Source organism: Palaemon carinicauda, chromosome 7, assembly GCF_036898095.1.
Source record: "Palaemon carinicauda isolate YSFRI2023 chromosome 7, ASM3689809v2, whole genome shotgun sequence".
Classification (NCBI taxonomy): domain Eukaryota; kingdom Metazoa; phylum Arthropoda; class Malacostraca; order Decapoda; family Palaemonidae; genus Palaemon; species Palaemon carinicauda.
Genome location: NC_090731.1, coordinates 27,577,914 through 27,597,901, shown reverse-complemented (window position 1 = coordinate 27,597,901; position 19,988 = coordinate 27,577,914). Strand labels below are relative to the sequence as shown.

At 41.7% G+C, this 19,988-nt stretch overlaps 1 protein-coding gene across 2 annotated transcripts in view; it reads right to left on the bottom strand.

The window, feature by feature from the left end:
* LOC137643905 (muskelin-like) overlaps nucleotides 1-19,988 on the bottom strand; it is a 148,386-nt gene that overhangs the window by 81,369 nt on the left and 47,029 nt on the right. For both annotated transcript variants that reach the window (XM_068376655.1, XM_068376656.1), the window contains exon 3: nucleotides 14,994-15,136. In XM_068376655.1, the coding sequence (XP_068232756.1) occupies nucleotides 14,994-15,136 (143 nt within the window). The remainder of the gene's footprint in view (nucleotides 1-14,993; nucleotides 15,137-19,988) is intronic.

Here is a 19,988-nt window from a genome sequence, read left to right as displayed (position 1 = left end):
CTCCTCGCCTGGCCGTAAATCTTCTCACTGCATTCACAAAGGAGTCTTGATCCATCGAGCTGAGAACCTCCAGATGAATCGCTCGCACTGTCAGGCAGGTAAAAATGGCTCCCCAGCGCTTCACTGTAGAGCGCCCTTGCTTCACAAAGAAGGGACCGAAGCAGTCTGCCCCTGTATTGGTGAAGGGAGGATCCCCCGGACAGATCCGGTCAGAGGGCAAGTCGGCCATCACTTGATTCACTGGCCGACAACTGAGTCTTCTACAGATGACACAGTCACGTATCACTGATCTAACTACTGAATTTCCATGAATGATCCAGTAGTTTTTTCTTAGTTCAGCCATAAGATGGTTCTGCCCACAATGGCTGTTTGTTTCATGGGTCCATCGCACCATCTTCCTCACAACTGGCGACTTGGATGGAAGAATGATGGGGTGCTTGCAGCTATCACTGATGGTGGCTTCACAGAGTCTTCCACCAACCTTCAGCAAGCCTTCTTGTAGAAATGGTCGCAACTTGCAAATCTTGCTGGATTTCTTCACCTTGGAATCCTTCTTGGAGAGTGATTTGATCTCACTCCCATACTCTTGAGCTTGAATCTTCTTCCATATTATGGTTGTTGCACAATTCATCTCGTTTGCAGATAACACTTCTGATCCACTCTTGGTTCCTAATCGCCTCAGTCGAGCGATGATTCGCACTATCTTGGTCCATGAAGAGAACTTGGCAGCAATCTTTTCCACTAGGATTGGTTCCGGCACCACCATGCTGAAGATGGGTGCAGACTGCTTAACTTCTGAATCTTCACCTAGTTCTGCTCGCTTAACATCGTCAGGAAGAGCTGGCCAACTGTCCTGCTCTTGACACAGGAACTCTGGTCCTGTCAGCCACAGCGACGACTCCAGCAAGCTGTCCACATCAAGGCCCCGAGAGGCCAGGTCTGCAGGGTTCGCAGAGGTGTTCACATACCTCCAAGCGGTGATGTCACTGAGGTCGCGGATGAGGTTCACACGGTTGTTCACAAACGTGTGGTATCTTGCAGACAGGTTACGGATGTACTTCAGGACAGACGTGCTGTCGGTCCAGAACACTGAGTCACACAACTCCAAATCGAGTTCTGACCTGATCTTGCAATCAAGTTGAGCTGCCACAGCAGCAGCAGTCAATTCCATTCGAGGAATACTCGGTCTCTTGAGGGGAGCTACACGAGCTCGACCCATAACCAGTGTACTGTTCACTTGGTTATTCTTGCTTACCGTGCGCAGATACGTGGCCACACCATATCCTGCCTGGCTTGCGTCCGCAAAATGGTGAAGTTGGTACGATGATACCTCCCCAAAGTCTGGAGGCACCAGGCTTCTTCTGATCTTGAAGTCTCCTAGACACTGAAGCTGGGAAGTCCATCTGCTCCAGCGATTTGCTTCGTCGTTGTTCATTTCTTCATCCCAAGGTAAGTTGCGACGACACAGTTCTTGTAGTAACATCTTCCCTTTCAGGGTGAAAGGTGCGACAAAACCAAGTGGATCATACAAGGAAGCCACTACAGAGAGAACTCCTCTTCGTGTCCTAGGCTTCTCCTTCAGGTTGATCTTGAAGGTGAACTCATCACTGCTCATGTCCCAGTGGATACCCAAAGCGCGCTCCGTAGGCAGCTCGTCCTTACTGAGGTCCAATGTAGCCACTGATTTATCTCTCTCCCCTTCAGGCACGGCAGCGAGAATGTACTTGTTGCTAGATGTCCACTGGTTCAGCCGGAATCCTCCATCAGCACAGAGTCCAATGAGGTCTTTTGTCAATTGGATACAGTCTTCCTCGCTGTCCATTGACTTCAACAAGTTGTCAACGTAGAAGTTGCGTCGTACGGCATGGCAAGCGTCTTCACCATACTTGTCACCATAGTCCAGTGCTGCCTGTCTGAGGCAGAAGTTGACTACACTTGGGGACGATCGCGCTCCAAACACATGTGAAGTCATCCTGAACTCTTGAATAGCTTGATTGGTGTCTCCACCTGGCCACCACAGGAAGCGTAAAGAGTCTCTCTCGTCTTCTGGCACCTTGACTTGATGGAACATTTCTTGTATGTCCGCAGTAACAGCATGTTGTCCTTCCCTGAAGCGCAGCAGCACTCCAGCAAGACTACTTGTGAGATCTGGTCCCTGCATGAGGTGGTCATTGAGTGAGGTCCCAGCATGCTTAGCCTTAAGGTCGAAGACAACCCTAAGCTTGTCCTTGGTAGGGTGTTTGACCCCATGGTGCGCCATGTAGTTCACACGGCCATCACTGCGATTCAGCTTGTCGACTGGGACAAGCTCAGCGTACCCTTTCAAAAGGTACTTCTCTACTTGTTCGACGTATTTAGTCTTGTACGTTTCATTTGCCTCAAATTTCTTCTTTAAGGAGTGAGCCCTACGTTCTGCCATGGCACGGTTATTAGGTAGAGGCTCAGTGTCACTAAAGGGTAAGCAAGCAACATACTTGCCATCTGTCTGGACAACAGTTTCGTCCAGCAAAGACAGGAATCTCTTGTCTTCAAAAGAATCTTCTATCTTTGAGAGTGTCTCTTTCTCCCAAAAGTCTTGGTTGAAGTTGCGTTGCAGAAGTTCTGTTGTATCATCCACAGTGCACACATGGAACAGAAGGGCAGGACCTGAAGGCGATCTAGGTCCTGTTGGGCCGAAAACAACCCACCCTAGCTTGGTCAGGTAGGCAGATGGCTCGTCCTTCAGCCCATGTCGCTGGTCTAGAATCACTCTGTTCAATGTCGTGTCTAGCCCAATGATTAGCTCTACTTGACGATGATCTTCAGGTAGACTCTCTACTTCCAGGTCACTCAGATGTGGCCACTTGGTCAGCCATTCTTGACGCATGGCATGGTCCATAGACACATTGATCTTGTCAGCCACGAACACGTCGGTCACATGCTCTCCTTCATCAGTATTAATATTACCAATGTGTAGGGACAGAACTTCCTTACAAGTGAAAGTCCCTGCTTCAGTTACCATGATCTGGTTACATGGTCTTCCTTTGAGACCCATTCTGTCTATCAGGCTTCTTGCTGCCAATGTTGGGGCAGCTCCACTGTCGATGAATCCATAGGTTGCATGGATGCCATTTACGAGAACAGGTAAGATCTTCAGCATTGTTCTTCCCTTAGGTAACTGGCTTGCACACACTGAGAACATAGGTTGCCCATTTGGGGCTGCAGCACTCTTGCCAGCTGTAGCAGTCGCGCCACCTTCTGTAGCACCAACTGCCTTCTCACCGCCCCCGATAGCACTTTTGCCTCTCACATGGGCCGCACCTGTATTGCTTGCAGTCTTAGGTGGACTATGCAGCATGGTATGGTGCTTGTGAGATCCACACTTTTCACAGATGGATGCATCTTCACATTTTGCATATGAATGTTCACCATTAAGACACCTGAAGCAGTATCTTGCCTTCTTTATCACCTCCCAGCGATCTATAAGCTTCAACCTCTCAAATTTGAAGCACTCTTTAAGTTCATGGTCCTCCTTAGTGCAGAAGGGACACCATTTCCCTCTAGCTGGTGAAGCCGTGTGGTGCACAGGTAAGGTCTTAGGCCTGACAGGCTTGGATGGCTTCTCAGTAGGCTTCGGGGTACGACGGTCGCACTCATAATAAGAGAGATGCTTGGCAATACATGCCTGTTTCTCAATGTACTCTATTAGAGCTGGAAGCTTGAACTTATGTTCCTCGCATTTCGCTACCCATCTCACTCTCAGTTGGTATGGGAGCTTTTCAACAATCTTCTTCATTGTTTCTTGAAGCTCTATTCGATGGTAGTTATTACCAAGTGCTGCCTTAACTGTCTTCAAACATGCAGCATAATTTTCCAGGCCATCAATATCACCTGCATTAATCTCCTTCCAATCAAATAGCTTCTTGACATAAGCATCTGACAGGTCATTGTCATTCTTGTATTTACGACACAATATCTCCCATGCACAATCATACCCAATGTCAGTGGGTAGATGGAAACAGTTCTCAATCAGGTTCTTGGGAGTACCATCTAAACAGTTGTATAGGTGAGTTAGCCTTCGTGCAGGGTCGTCAGTATTACACTCCACAATCCAGGTGAAAGAATTCTTAAACATGGAGAATTTGGTTAAGTCTCCACTGAAACGCTCCAGCTTCATCTGTGGCAGCTGCATTCGTCGTGTTAGTTCTTGCTGACTAGCTAGTGTACAATCAAGAGCCTTTACTATTTCAGAAGTTTGCAGATCCGCTTGTGACACATCTCGAGTTAAGGGAACACGTCTTGGCACAAAAGGCGTCGCATCTGGGGCCAATGGAGTTGAATGATGTTCAAGACCCTTCAGGTCATACGTCACACTGTGGACGTTTGTAGGATTCACATCTGCTTCATGAACCCTGCTGATTCTCCCACTCTCATAGTGAGAATTTACATCACTTCTCCACTGCTCAATCCCTTTGACATCCAACTGAACTGATGAGTCCCTCTTCTCCCGTTGTGAAGCATTACTAGCAGCGGAACCAGCATATGAAGTTCCAGCTTCAGACAGTATTTCATACTCTACCTGTAGTTTATCACAGTCTAACTTCAGGCCGTTAATCTCTTCTTGGCTCTTGCGTTTAGCTGCAATTGCTTTGGCTTGCATTTCAATTTCAAGTGTTTTGGCTTGCATTTCAGCTTCAGCTGCAAGTGCTTTGGCTTGCATTTCAGCTTCAGCTGCAAGTGCTTTGGCTTGCATTTCCAAAGCCAATTCCTCTTCTTCTAGCTGTTTTGCTTCCTCCGCTTGCTTAAGCTTTGCTTGCGCCTCAAGCAAGCGCACACGCAGTGCCGACTGGCTGGTCTTTGCTGAAGCTCTTGAAATGGACGACATGGTGACAGATGATAGAGGCCACAACAGACGATCCTTGCAGACACAAGGCTGACGAAGTCCACTTGTCCCACGCTGGCGTTACTTGACCCAGGCTGGAGTATTCGTCAAACTGTAGAACACTGCACCACCAGTGCAGCTACGTTCTGAATATCGGCGTTTACTAAGGGTGAAGTCAAACACACTTCCTCTGTGGTGTTCATATATTCCATCAAAAGCAGCGAGGTTTGACGCTGCAAACAAAGGCAGCAATAAATATACAAAAAAATAATGTAAATAATCATGTAAACTCAATATATATACTGTAAATATCATGTAAATACAAAATAATGTAAATGATGTAAAATACAATACAGTAATTCCACAGGTAAGGTTCACTTAACATAGAAAATAAACTTACATTTTCCAGACGCCGATTCTAATACTAAAATTCTCAGATTACCACTGGTACAAGTTGCTGTACCACCAGATGCATTCAGCCTCCTAGCTAACAGCAACACTGGTCACTTAATACTATGATGAGTACACTGGGCAGCTCAGCACACCACAAATACTGCAGAACCACAGCATGCAGAAATTCCATGTACTTTCCAGAGCCTGCCCACGCTGAACTGAACAAAGGCGCCAAGGCGGGCATAAATCGCGGCCTTTTGGGCAGACGCCAACAATAACAATACAATATTTTTCAGTACCAACTCAATACTTCTTTTTCATATAAAAAAGTAAACAAAATATGTATACAGTTTTCCATTCAATAGAAATATTCAATTCAAAATAGTGCACATAAGTATATAATTAAATACAAAACAAACATCAGGCAATCCCAACGCTCGCTTATCTCCTCATCCTTATCATCAACAAAGAAAACGTGTAGCGCCAACTTAACTAAAAACGTAAAACGCTGTGGCATATCCTACACAGAACGTGGTAAGGTATCCTGAGGAGCCTCAACATCGTACGCCTGGCAGGCAGTACTGCGGTTAGGCGGAGCGATCGCAGGAGGAGGTGTAACCTTCTCAGCCTGACACTCACTCATCAAGACCGCAAGTTGTGACTGCATGGACTGCAGTAGAGTCAACTTGGGGTCGGAAGACACTAAGGTCTGCTGAGGTAAAGCCTTAACAGCAGAGATCTGTTGCGGCAGCACCTTACTCCTCTTAGGAGGAGTGCATTCAACTGATGACTGCGGCGAGTCAGAGCTGATCCAATGACTGCAGCCAGGTTGAGCTCTTGAGGTCTGGACTCTGCGTTTGAGTGGTCTTGAGACCTGAGTCCAACGTTTCTTCCCTGACAATTCTTCAGCAGACGAGTAAAAGACGGGCTCAATCGTCTGCAGGTGGGAGTGACGGTCTCTGGAAGACACGCCCGCAACCACCAAGGATACTTCTGTGCGCCGATCAAGGCTTGCCGAACCCTTTTGCCCTTCGACATTGCTTCTCCCCTGGGCTTGGGAGCTTGCAAGAGGTCCCGGACTGGGAGGACGACTGGCACGCACAGAAGTACCCTCACGCACCACACTGACACTGACACTAGCACTTGGCACTGCACTGACACTAGCACTCGTCACAGCACTGGCACTAATACCACCCACTGCACTCTTGACCTTAAGTTCCTTGACTTCGGCCATAAGAGACTTATGATCACTAACCACTGACTCTACTTTGTCACCTAAAGCCTGAATGGCACGCAAAACAACAGACATATCAGGTTGAGGGCAAATAGTAGGTTCGGGGGTAGCCACTACAGGGGGAGGTAGGGGATCATGAGGTGAGGAAAAAAGTGAAGAGCGAGAAGAACTCCTCCTAACTCTCTCTCTCTCTAACTTGGTTGAATACTTAAGAAATCGGACAAAATCAAGTTCCGAAAGTCCGGCGCATTCCTCACATCGATCTTCTAACTGACAGGGCCTTTCCCTACAGTCAGAACAAGCGGTGTGAGGATCTACCGAGGCCTTCGGAATACGCCTATTACAAGACCTACATCGTCTATGGGGTGGGGCTTGTGAAATGTCAGACATCTTGAATCAAAAGAGTTAGCCAAGTGGGGATTCCAAATCAAGCAAAAAGATCGTTAACCGTTAATCAGGACTAAATAATAGCTATCTAAGCTAATATAGAAGTTTTCCAGTAAAGCGACAGCCGAAATCTGAGAGAAATACTTCACCAAAAGCCGTGAAAATACTCCAAGATCATAAGCGTATCCCAGAACGTCTTGCCGGAAGCACAACAGAGGAAAAATTGAGGAGGTGTCAACAAGAAGTACTGTAGTACCTGGCCACAGGTGGCGCTGGTGAGTACACCCCCTTCTAGTATTGTGATAGCTGGCGTATCCCTCCGTAGAATTCTGTCGGGCAACGGAGTTGACAGCTACATGATTATCGGGTAAGTTTAATATTGAAAAAGAAAAAAAAAAAATAAATAAATAAAAAAGCCAATATCACCATCACAAAATGAGGTGTATAATTCTCTTAAGTGTTTAGTAATCATACCCATTTAAAATCTGTTCCCTTTACTGACGTCATCAGGTAGCATGAATACTTTTTATACTTTACAGTGAACCCTCGTTTATCGCGGTAGATAGGTTCCAGACGCGGGCGCGATAGGTGAAAATCCGCGAAGTAGTGACAGCATATTTACCTATTTATTTAACATGTATATTCGGACTTTTAAAACCTTCCCTTGTACGTAGTACTGTTAACAAACCACCCTTTAATGTACAGAACACTTAATGCATGTACTACAGCACCCTAAACTAAAACAGGCACAAATATTAAAGGCGATTTTATATCATGTGTTTCCTAAACACCTAAAAAGCACGATAAAAAATGGCAACCAATGTTTTGTTTACGTTCATCTCTGATCATAATGAAGAAACAAACTCATTTAGTGTACACATATATGTACGTATGGTTAGTTTTTGCATCGATTATATTGATTATACAGTACTGTATGTTGATTTTTTTATTACCAATGTTTTAGTTTACGTATTTTTCTTAGGACTTCCAAATGAAATCTTTTTCTTTATGACGCCGCCTGAAACGACGGCGTGTACGCTCAGTAAACAACCACGCTCAGAACAAACAAGGCATTTAACACGCATGATGATAGTGATAAATAATGATACAGTACATACAGTATTTACAGTACAAAGCATTTACAAAATATGTTACCTTACAAATATAAATTATACAGTACTTGTACGTAGCAAAGCAGGAAAACAATTTGAGAGAGAGAGAGAGAGAGAGAGAGAGAGAGAGAGAGAGAGAGAGAGAGAGAGAGAGAGAGAGAGAGATTGTTTTACGTACGTAAATGTAAATTTTAAACAGAAAAAATATGATAGGTTACAACATGTAGACTTTTAAAACCTTCCCTTTAACTTAATGCATACAGTACGTACATTACTAAACTATAAAACAGGTTAAAGTAAAAAATAAAGATTGTTACTGTACTCACCACGAAAGAAGTTCAAGAAAAACTTGAATGACGATGGCGATGAATTTGCTGCACAGTAGAAATGATGATGATGAAGCTGATGATGTGTTCTACTGTGCAGTCAATGATAGTATTTTACGTCTCTTCAGACGGAGGTGTCTTTTCCTGGGACACCTCTTCAACTTCTTCAATTTCTTCCGAAGGCGTACTAGCAGGAGGAACTGGCTCTTTTTTGCGAGGCTGAAAAAACATTGTGATCGGAAGTTGTTGCCGCTGCTTCTTTTTTCGATCCAAGAGCATCCTGTAGGGAGTCGTGATGTCATCGACCTTGTTGCAGAATTGCATCGAGCGAACCATATCCTCGTCCCACTCTTGCAACATTTCTTTCGCCTCCTTCATATGGTTGCAGAACTTGGCGAGCCGTTCTAATGTTAAGCCCGTTTCTTCTACATTTTCTTGGGTCTCTTCCTGGGTACCCTCACTCTCTTCCTCACTTGCCGATTTCGTCAGGTCTTCGAGGTCTGCGTCAGTTAGGGGCTGGGAATGGCAGTCCAACAACTCGTCGACGTCTTCAGTCGTCATGTCGCCAAACCCGTCACCCCCAATTATGGCAGCCAACTGCACAGATTTCCGTATTGCAGAGTGTTGGATTTCCGACGGAGTAAATCCCTTGTCGTCGTAAACAATATCGGGCCACAGCTTCTTCCAGCTCGCATTTACGGTTGCAGGTTTCATCTCTTGAAGTGCCTTTTGAATATTCTGCAGGCACGTGGCTATGGTGTACTGCCGCCAGTACGCCTTCAAGTTGAAGTCTTCATCCTCGTCATCTTGGGCAGCATCCACACACGCAACGAGGTCCGCCAAGGTATTCTTCGTGTAGAGGGCCTTGAACGCCCTGATAACCCCCTGGTCCATTGGTTGAATTAATGACGTGGTGTTGGGTGGCAGGAACTCAACCTGAACGCCCTCACGCGACAGGTCAGTTGCGTGTCCACCAGCGTTATCCATAAGGAGAAGGATCTTGAATGGCAAGCCCTTCTCTAAGAGATATTCATGGACTTGCGGGATGAAACACTGGTGGAACCAGTTGGAGGTCAGCATCTTCGTAATCCATGCTTTTTGATTATGCATCCAGTACACGGGAAGGAGATTCTTATTTTTGTTTTTCAAAGCGCGAGGATTTTTCGACTTATAAATAAGCCCCGGCTTTAACAAAAATCCAGCAGCATTGCCACACATCACGAGGGTAACGCGATCCTTGAATGCCTTAAAGCCAGAGGCTTTGGCTTCCTCTTTGAACAGGAAAGTTCGCGACGGCATTCTCTTCCAAAACAAGCCGGTTTCATCCATATTAAACACTTGTTCCGGCTTGTATCCACCTTCAGCGATAATGTTCTTGAAAGTCTGGTTCACGTAAGTTTCAGCAGCGGCAGTGTCAGCGGAAGCAGACTCCCCATGCAGGGAAACGCTTTTCAGGGCGAAGCGTTTCTGAAACTTCGCGAACCATCCTTTGCTGGCGGAAAAACGTTGTTTCTGACGCTGGGAATCAGTGGAGGTCCCTGGTTGAGGATCATCTACATCATCATCTTCTTCAGCATGGTCGCCATCGTCGTCATGAGGTTCCTTTGCCGCAAAATTCTCATACAAGCTCAAAGCCTTTGTTCGGATGGTGTTCGTATCCAACGCTATGTTCTTCTTCCGACAGTCGGCAATCCACACAGCTAAAGCACCTTCCATGCGTACGATCGTTTTATTACGCGTTGTAACGACTCGCTTCGCTGATCTGCTAAAGGTGATTGCAGCAGTCTTTCTAATGTTCGCCTCGTCCTTCCTGATGTAGCGAACGGTGGATTCGTTGATGCCAAAATGGCGGCCGGCGGCCGCGTAACTTCTACCATCTTTTAACATGTCGAGAAGCGTAACCTTCTCAGCTATCGTCATCATTCTTCGGTGGCGTTTAGGCTCACTACCAGCCTTACTAGAAGCAGAACGCTTGGGAGCCATTGTAACAGAAAGTTCAACAAAAAGTTCAACTTAAAACAGTCGCACACAGCACAGATTAAACTTCACAAAGTTAAGAACGTCTACTCAGCAATACGCGGAAAGAGAAAGTGAACGATGCAGACCCGCGAGAACTGTGATGCTGGAAGTTGAAGATGCGGGCAAAACACCAATCACAGGCTAGATAACAAAACTTGAGTTTTGATTCGTCATCTGTCAGCGCTTGAACCAATCACAACCCGTCTTACAGTACATGGTGCGTTGGTTACTCATAGAAGATGCCCCGCGCATACTGAACGTACGTAGATTAAGTACAAGGGTACCGTAATAATAATAAATAATGATAATAATACTGTACAGTACAGTAATAATAATAATAATAATGATTAATAATAATAACAATAATAATTTTATTAACAACAACAACAATAATAATAATAATAACAATAATAATAAAAATTTACGTACGTACGCTATTTTACGCCTCTCTCTCTCTCTCTCTCTCTCTCTCTCTCTCTCTCTCTTTCTCTCTCTCTCTCTCGTACGCTTACAGTACTTATTCGAAATGTGATTTTTGCAACAAAGAATATTATTGGATGCAGTACTGTACTACGTACGTATACATACAAAAGATTCATGGAAAAGAAGCACATCCATTACAGTACACACCATTCTAATATGGTATGACTGCATCTGATTTGCGTTTCATGTTCGATTTAATTTTACTACGTACTGAATTATCGTATGATCACATTCTCTTTTCGTGTTTTATTTCTTTCTGTGCTGAATTATATATCATATGTAATGCAATGAACAATCAGTAAGAGCAGATATTACTAATTACAGTATTAATGGAATTACTGTACAGGTAACAAAATATCGTATTTGGTTATCTTCAGATTTCGCGGTATTTTCGAATTTTCCGGAAAATCCGCGATATGTATATATATATGGGTTATGGGAAAACCCCGCGAAGTGGTGAATCCGCGATTGTCGAACCGCGAAGTAGCGAGGGTTCACTGTACTTATGTATCTTCCCCATTTACCAGTGTGATTATTAACTAGCACTGTATATACAGTAAACCCTCGTTTATCGCGGTAGATAGGTTCCAGACGCGGCCGCGATAGGTGAAAATCCGCGAAGTAGTAACACCATATTTACCTATTTATTTAACATGTATATTCAGACTTTTAAAACCTTCCCTTGTACGTAGTACTGTTAACAAACTACCCTTTAATGTACAGAACACTTAATGCATGTAATACAGTACCCTAAACTAAAACAGGCACAAATAATAAAGGCGACTTTATATCATGCGTTTCCTAAACACGCCAAAAAGCACGATAAAAAATGGCAACCAATGTTTTGTTTACGTTTATCTCTGATCCTAATGAAGAAACAAACGCATTTACACATCTGTTTATAGGTTAGTTTTTGCATCAATTATATTGATTATTCAGTACAGTATGTTGATTTGGTTATTACAAATGTTTTACTTAATTTTTCTTAGGACTTCCAAATTAAATTTTTTTCTTTATGACGCCGCCTGATACGACGGCGTCATAAAGTACGCTCAGTAAACAAACTAAGGAATTTAACCCGCATGATGAAAGTGATAAATAATGATATTACAGTAAAAGCTTTTATAAAATATGATATTACAAATATTATTTACCGTATCTATATAAAATCATACATACGTAGCAAAGCAGGAAAACAATCTACGAGAGAGAGAGAGAGAGAGAGAGAGAGAGAGAGAGAGAGAGAGAGAGAGAGAGAGAGAGAGTTGTTTTACATACGTAAATGTAAATTTTAAACAAAACAAAAAAAGCCCCATTTCATATAAAATAGATTACAAATATTTTACTTTATCATATTACAGTAGTCTGTATAATACTGTAAAGTTCAGTACAGTATGTTGTTGTTAAAGTCGTGGCGATGAAATTCTCACGAAACAAAAACACGCCATTTGATTACAACAGCTGATTCTCTCTCTCTCTCTCTCTCTCTCTCTCTCTCTCTCTCTCTCGTGTCATACAATACTTACATTTAGATGAAGAAACTAAAATTAGTTTTCTTAGTGTCAATTAAATACGAAATGAAATAATTAGGCCAAGTCTACATCCATTTCAATCATAGCCAAAAATAGGGCATCCGATTTCATCAGCAAACCACTATTTTTTGGGAAATATCATTTTATTCTAGAAAATTGCCACTCTTTAAATAGTTAATTGCACATTAAGAAAGCGTGTACTTTTGTTTTTAAATTTCGGGTGTGTTTTAAAAATCGAGTATTGTTGACTTTTTTTTTTTTTACTTTTGGCTGTGATTAGATCAGCTGTCATCTAGCTGCCGCTCTTGAGTGTGTACGAATACACTAACAAAGTATCATTTATACCATTTCTTAACTTATTCAAACCGTCTACAGTATACAGTTGATATTACATAAGCACCAATGTGTTATAACCTATCAAATTTTTTTGTTTATTACATTTAAACCCCCCTCTCTCTCTCTCTCTCTCTCTCTCTCTCTCTCTCTCTCTCTCTCTCTCTCTCTGTGGGCTACTTTTCACTACCTCCCATTCCTTACCTCTCTCTATCTCTCTAACAAATGATATCTTTGTTGCTCCTCAAAGTTTCATTTATATTGAAAATCAATCATGATTCAATTTTCCTTACTTTCTCCAATCTCGCACCATCGGTCACATCGCGGTATTTTCGATATTTGCGGAAAATCCGCAATATATGTATAGACATGGGTTATGAAAAAAATCCGCGAAGTGGTGAATCCGCGATGGTCGAACCGCGAAGTAGCGAGGGTTCACTGTAATACTACATTTCCTTCTTCAAATTTCATCCATGCACTTGCTAATAATTTTATTACCAATCCTCAATACTAAATTTAGCTTCACTATTTATCATCCCTAAGGTAACAGAAAAGTTCTACCAACAGCCTGGGGTTGTCTGTTCCTTTCTTGTATCCTCTCCATTTACAGTACTCCACAACGTGGGATATGGCAATCACTTATAACATCTGGATTTTGTATTCCAGGTCATCCCTCGTAAAACCATTTGTTATACTATGTGCAAGAGGCTATATCTTTCCTACAGCACACACAAAGTACGTTCCTTAGGCTTCCTTTTAAGTCATGACAAACTTACCGGAAGTTGTACAATTATTATCAAGTAGTGGTTGTAACCATAATTGTAATTAATACTCTTATCATCGTTGTATTATAACAATTACTATGTTATCTTTAGCAATGCTATACCAAGCTGGCAAAGTAAAATGCTACAAGCAAATGGGACACAAAAGGAGAAACAGCCCAATACGCAAAGATAAAAACAGACGTGAAGAATAAACAATAAAAGGAAAATAACACAGAACTTTGTAATCTGACTGCCCATTTGTACCAAGTTTTAACTTCAGCAAGCCTTTACACCTTCCTGGCAACTGCCTCATGCAGAACCAAATGCAATATCAAAAACAATTATAAATGATATTTGTAAAAATTAGCCTGCCTTTCAGGTTATCTCTCAGTAAGTTTTCTGCATCTAAAAGGAAATTTTACCCCGGTATAAGAATTTTGACTCGGTTGTCTAGTTGAATTATTTGATAATGACAGAAATTAGGTAGTGATATACTCTATAGAGTTTATTCACTTAGCTAAGTCCCTCATTAAGACTCATTTAAGGATGTTTAAAAACTCTCCACATCCCATGTCCCTTACGGATGACTTCTTGACCTTTGCACTTAATCCTTAATCCTATGTTGATGATATTAGGGACATCAATCTCTTTTAAAGAATAAAAATGACAAAATTCCCAACTATCTTTCTGAATGCCCTTGTCAACCTGATGAGGAGATTCCTGGACCAATGACTCCAGCAAGAGGTAACAATTACATTCTGCCTTACTAGACACACGGGATGGTGTATGAAAAGGTCTTTGCAGTATTCCCACTACTTCAGATTTAATAATTTCTACTTTTGCTTTTAATCCATTTTTTTTTTTTTTTTGGTATTTTCTTACTTTGCCGTTCAAGTAAATAATGGTTCATTAGATGGAGACTGGACTTGTAGCAAGTTACTGTACCCAAAACACTTAACAAGAATAAAACATTGAACAAGTTGACAAGATAGGTTAGGACGCAAAGAGTACAGAAGGATCCAGAGGGCATATGCATAGTGAACTACTATCTTCTGACTGACACAAAAGACTGATGAACCTATGAACATACAAGACAAATACAGGCATATTTATGATTAATGGGCTTTTTATTAAAAACTTGTTATAAAAACATTTTTATAAGTTTTTAAATTAAAATATTAGCTAATATCATTAAAATACTGACAAAATATGAAATATGTCAAATAATGTAGGCCTACAGATGAAAATTACTTGAACATATACATTTAGCAAAGGAAATATTGAAATCCTTAAAAAATATTTACTACTGCCAATTAACCATGAGAAAGATAAAAGTACGGTAAATCTACTGGGATCTGATTTACAAACAATAACACTGAATTTTGAAATATAAACCTAGATTTTAAAGAGGGAAGTTTACGTCAATACTGTAGCATCTTCCACCCTAAAAATATATTACCAATAACACACAATAAGGAAAATTATAGAACCCAAGCAACCAGCATCAATAACAATAATACAGTATATAATTACCTTGATTTCTACTAACCTTTCTAAAAGGAGCACCATATTGTCATCAGAAAGACCACCATAAACTCGAAATTTCTTAACATTGCACACGTGGGTTTTTTCATATTTTCCAAAAGTTATTGTCTTCACCACAGCTGGATGTTCTAATTTTAATATTAAAAACTGAAAATAAAAATGTAAAGTGATAATCTTGTACATATAAAGAACCTATGTAATGTAATACTACCCTTTACAGTACTGTACTGAAATTCTACAGGTCAAATGGAAACTCAAAAGTGTCTTAGTAGCCATTTCTTAGATGATTAGATTTTAATTTTCGGATCAAAGTTTCTACCGTATTACTCAAGAGAGGAAATTTAACAAAATTTTTGAATAACCCTTGGATTTTTTTATCTAATAAAGTACCGTACTGTACTAAATATTTTGTACTGTACTAAATATTTACCTGGCAGATTAAATATGCCATATCTTAAACCTCACTATTGTTGTTCACAACCTTGTTTACAAAAAGTTATTCAATAATTCAATGAAAATCATACTTTGGTACTGTATTGTCTTCTCTAGACAAAACAAAGTCTCTCCAGAAGCTACAGTACATCAACTAGAATTAAATAATTTTGGTTTAATCTAAAAGAAATTCTTAATTGACCACAAAATTTCATCAGTCACCTGACTGCAGCAAAGTATGTGGACACTCCTTTAGTTCTGTAGCCAGTGGTATCCTTTTAGCTTTAACTTTTGGATCACCAAGTCTAAGAGAGACAAAAATTCCCCATACAAGCTTCTCATCACAGAATTTGACACAGAGTATCTTTCTGGCCAAAAGAAACATCAAGTACGAAGTTACATAATTATGCCACATTGGCAGTCAACAACAAATGGGCAAAATGCTAGAGATAGACTCAAACACCTACCCAGAAACATTCTCCTGAGTCCCATAATTAAAGGCCTAGTTTCTAATGCATTCTTGCCCAGAGATCTTGAATTCATAAGACAAAACTATCCTCATCATTGAAATGTATTAACACATTAACCGTGTTTGGCAACTCAGCTCTCTATTCCTGCCTTGCGGTACCATTCATTCAACTGTCTCGCCAATGTCCGTTGGACTTTAGCAGAGAGAGGAGGTATGTAACATTGTGAGAGAGTGTTCTGTAGAGTACAACCTAAAGATCCATGGTACACAGTGATATCGAATAGCAGACAACTGATATTTTTCTCCTCTACTGCAAATTGGAGCACCAATGTACCATGCATTGGTTGTCTCACATATGTGCCAGTTTGCTATGAACTAATGACATATTCTTGTTCTGCTATTTGGTGTAGTTTTTATGATGCATATATGAGTTAGTATTGATAAAATATCTTACATTTAATCAGGTGTGCATAAGAAAACTATTAATATTTCAAAAAGAGAGAGAGAGAGAGAGAGAGAGAGAGAGAGAGAGAGAGAGAGAGAGAGAGAGAGAGAGAGAGAGAGAGAGAGAGAGAGAGAGAGAGAATATCACTGTCAAACTATTAATGGCAATTTGACTTTACATTTGTATCATTATCAAAGTTATTCTCAAAATTGAGAGAGAGAGAGAGAGAGAGAGAGAGAGAGAGAGAGAGAGATATTGGAATACTAAATACAACTCGGAAATAAGTCGTTTCGATTTCTATTTTTCCACTTCTGTTATGAAAGCAAAGTTTTTGTGTGTGAAGGAAAATTTTGGTATATCTGTGGCCTGAATACCTCATTCCATAAACTTTCACAAACATGTTTGTAAAAGTTTATAGAGTGAAGTATTTGAGCCACAGATGTACCAAAACGCAACAGAGAAACATCTGGTCCTTATATTATTTTTTATTGTTATAAAAGCAAAATTTTCATTTAACAACAACTTTCATTTAATTGTTCTACATTATTTGGTATGAGGGACATTTTTGTCTGTACAGTTGATTATGGTTGCATAATGTAATGCTTACATTTAGGAGGTAAAATGTAAATAAACTTTATATACAGACTGGAGACCTGTATTTTCCTTTTTTACATAATAATTATTACCTTATCATTTTGAACTTATTACATGGTACCATTACAACACATCTGCAGTCATAATGAAGAGAAATTTACACAAAAACTGCTAAAGTACTCATATTTGTGCAAGTTTTTCAAAAGGGCTATTCGGGCCACATATGTACCAATACGCATCAAGTGAAACATCTACTCGGTACACTGGTGTCCAAATACGCAGTTAACGTGTTAACAGATTCTTTGTCTATAAATATGTAACTTCACTAATCTGTTGACATTCCTCCACTACGGGAATAAAAATCAACCTTTTATCATTAAAATGATATTTTAATTATAAAATAAATTTTTGAATATACTTACCCGGTGAATATATAGCTGCAACTCTGTTGCTCGACAGACAAAAAACTGTACAAAAAAACTCGCCAGCGATCGCTATACAGGTTGCGGGTGTGCCCACCAGCGTCAACTGTCGGCCAGATACCAAACTCCATGTAAACAAAGACTCAATTTTCTCCTCATCCCACTGCGTCTCTATTGGGGAGGAAGGGAGGGTCGTTTAATTTATATTCACCGGGTAAGTATATTCAAAAATTTATTTTATAATTAAAATATCATTTTTAAATATTCAACTTAGACGGTGAATATATAGCTGATTCACACCCAGGGTGGTGGGTAGAGACCAGTTAAATATGTTTACATCTTATGAGCTAAGAGTTTTTATTTCATTTTAGAAGTTATCAAAATAACAAAAACAAAATAAATAGGTACCTGGTAAGGAAGTCGACTTAGACGATTACTCTGCCTTATAAGTACGTCTTCCTTACGGAGCCTCGCGATCCTCTTAGGATGCTGACAGACCCCTAGGAGCTGAAGTATCAAGGGCTGCAACCCATACAACAGGACCTCATCAAACCCTTAATCTGGGCGCTCTCAAGAAATGACTTTGACCACCCGCCAAATCAACCAGGATGCGAAAGGCTTCTTAGCCTTCCGGACAACCCATAAAAAACAACATTTCAAGAGACAGATTAAAAGGATATGGAATTAGGGAATTGTAGTGGTTGAGCCCTCACCCACTACTGCACTCGCTGCTACGAATGGTCCCAGTGTGTAGCAGTTCTCGTAAAGAGACTGGACATCTTTCAAGTAAAATGACGCGAACACTGACTTGCTTCTCCAATAGGTTGCGTCCATTATACTTTGCAGAGATATATTTTGCTTAAAGGCCACGGAAGTTGCTACAGCTCTAACTTCGTGCGTCTTCACCTTAAGCAAAGTTCGGTCTTCCTCACTCAGATGTGAATGAGCTTCTCGTATTAACAATCTGATAAAGTCTGACCAAGCATTCTTTGACATAGGCAAGGATGGTTTCTTAACTGAACACCATAAAGCTTCAGATTGGCCTCGTAAAGGTTTAGTACGATTTAAATAGAACTTAAGAGCTCTAACAGGGCATAAGACTCTTTCTAGTCCATTGCCTACGATCTCCGATAAGCTGGGAATATCGAAAGATTTAGGCCAAGGCCGAGAAGGCAGCTCATTTTTGGCTAGAAAACCAAGTTGCAGCGAACAAGTGGCTTTTTCCGACGAAAATCCGATGTTCTTGCTGAAGGCATGAATCTCACTGACTCTTTTAGCCGAGGCTAAGCATACCAGGAAAAGAGTCTTAAGAGTGAGATCTTTCAGGGAGGCTGATTGTAACGGCTCCAACCTGTCTGACATGAGGAATCTTAGTACCACGTCTAAATTCCATCCAGGGGTAGCCAAACGACGCTCCTTGGTGGTCTCAAAAAACTTAAGGAGGTCTTGCAGATCTTTATGTTGGAAAGATCTAAGCCTCTATGCCGGAAGACCGATGCCATCATGCTTCTGTAGCCCTTGATAGTGGGAGCTGAAAGGGATCGTCCTTTTCTCAGGTATAAGAGAAAATCAGCTATTCGAGCTACAGAGGTACTGGTCGAGGATACAGAAACTGACTTGAACCAGTCTCGGAAGACTTCCCACTTCGATTGGTAGACTCTAATGGTAGACGCTCTCCTTGCTCTAGCAATCGCACAGGCTACCTCCTTCGAAAAGCCTCTAGCTCTCGAGAGTCTTTCGATAGTCTGAAGGCAGTCAGACGAAGAGCGTGGAGGCTTTGGAGTACCTTCTTTACGTGTGGCTGACGTAGAAGGTCTATCCTTAAAGGAAGACTTCTGGGAACGTCTACTAACCATCGAAGTATCTCGGTGAGCCATTCTCTCGCGGGCCAGAGGGGAGCAAATAACGTCAACCTTGTCCCTTCGTGAGAGGCGAACTTCTGCAGTACCTTGTTGACAATCTTGAACGGTGGGAATGCGTAGAGATCCAGATGTGACCAATCTAGGAGGAAAGCATCTATATGTATTGCTGCTGGGTCCGGGACTGGAGAGCAATAGATTGGAAGCCTCTTGGTCAGCGAGGTTGCAAAGAGATCTATGGATGGTTTACCCCAAGTGGCCCAAAGTCTCTTGCACACATCCTTGTGGAGGGTCCATTCGGTTGGAATTACTTGCCCTTTCCGACTGAGACAATCTGCTATGACGTTCAAGTCGCCTTGGATGAACCTCGTTACTAGGGAGATGTCTTGACCTTTTGACCAGATGAGCAGGTCCCTTGCAATCTCGTACAACGTCAGTGAGTGGGTACCTCCTTGTTTGGAGATGTACGCCAAGGCCGTGGTGTTGTCCGAGTTTACTTCCACCACTTTGCCTCGAAGGAGATACTCGACGCTTTTCAAGGCCAGATGAACTGCCAACAGCTCCTTGCAGTTGATATGCATGCTCCTCTGACTCGAGTTCCACAGACCTGAGCATTCCTGACCGTCCAGTGTCGCGCCCCAGCCCAAGTCCGATGCGTCCGAGAAGAGAACGTGGTGGGGAGTCTGAACAGCCAGGGGAAGACCCTCTCTTAGGTTGATATTGTCCTTCCACCAAGTCAGACAAGACTTTATCTTTCCGGAAATCGGGATCGAGACCG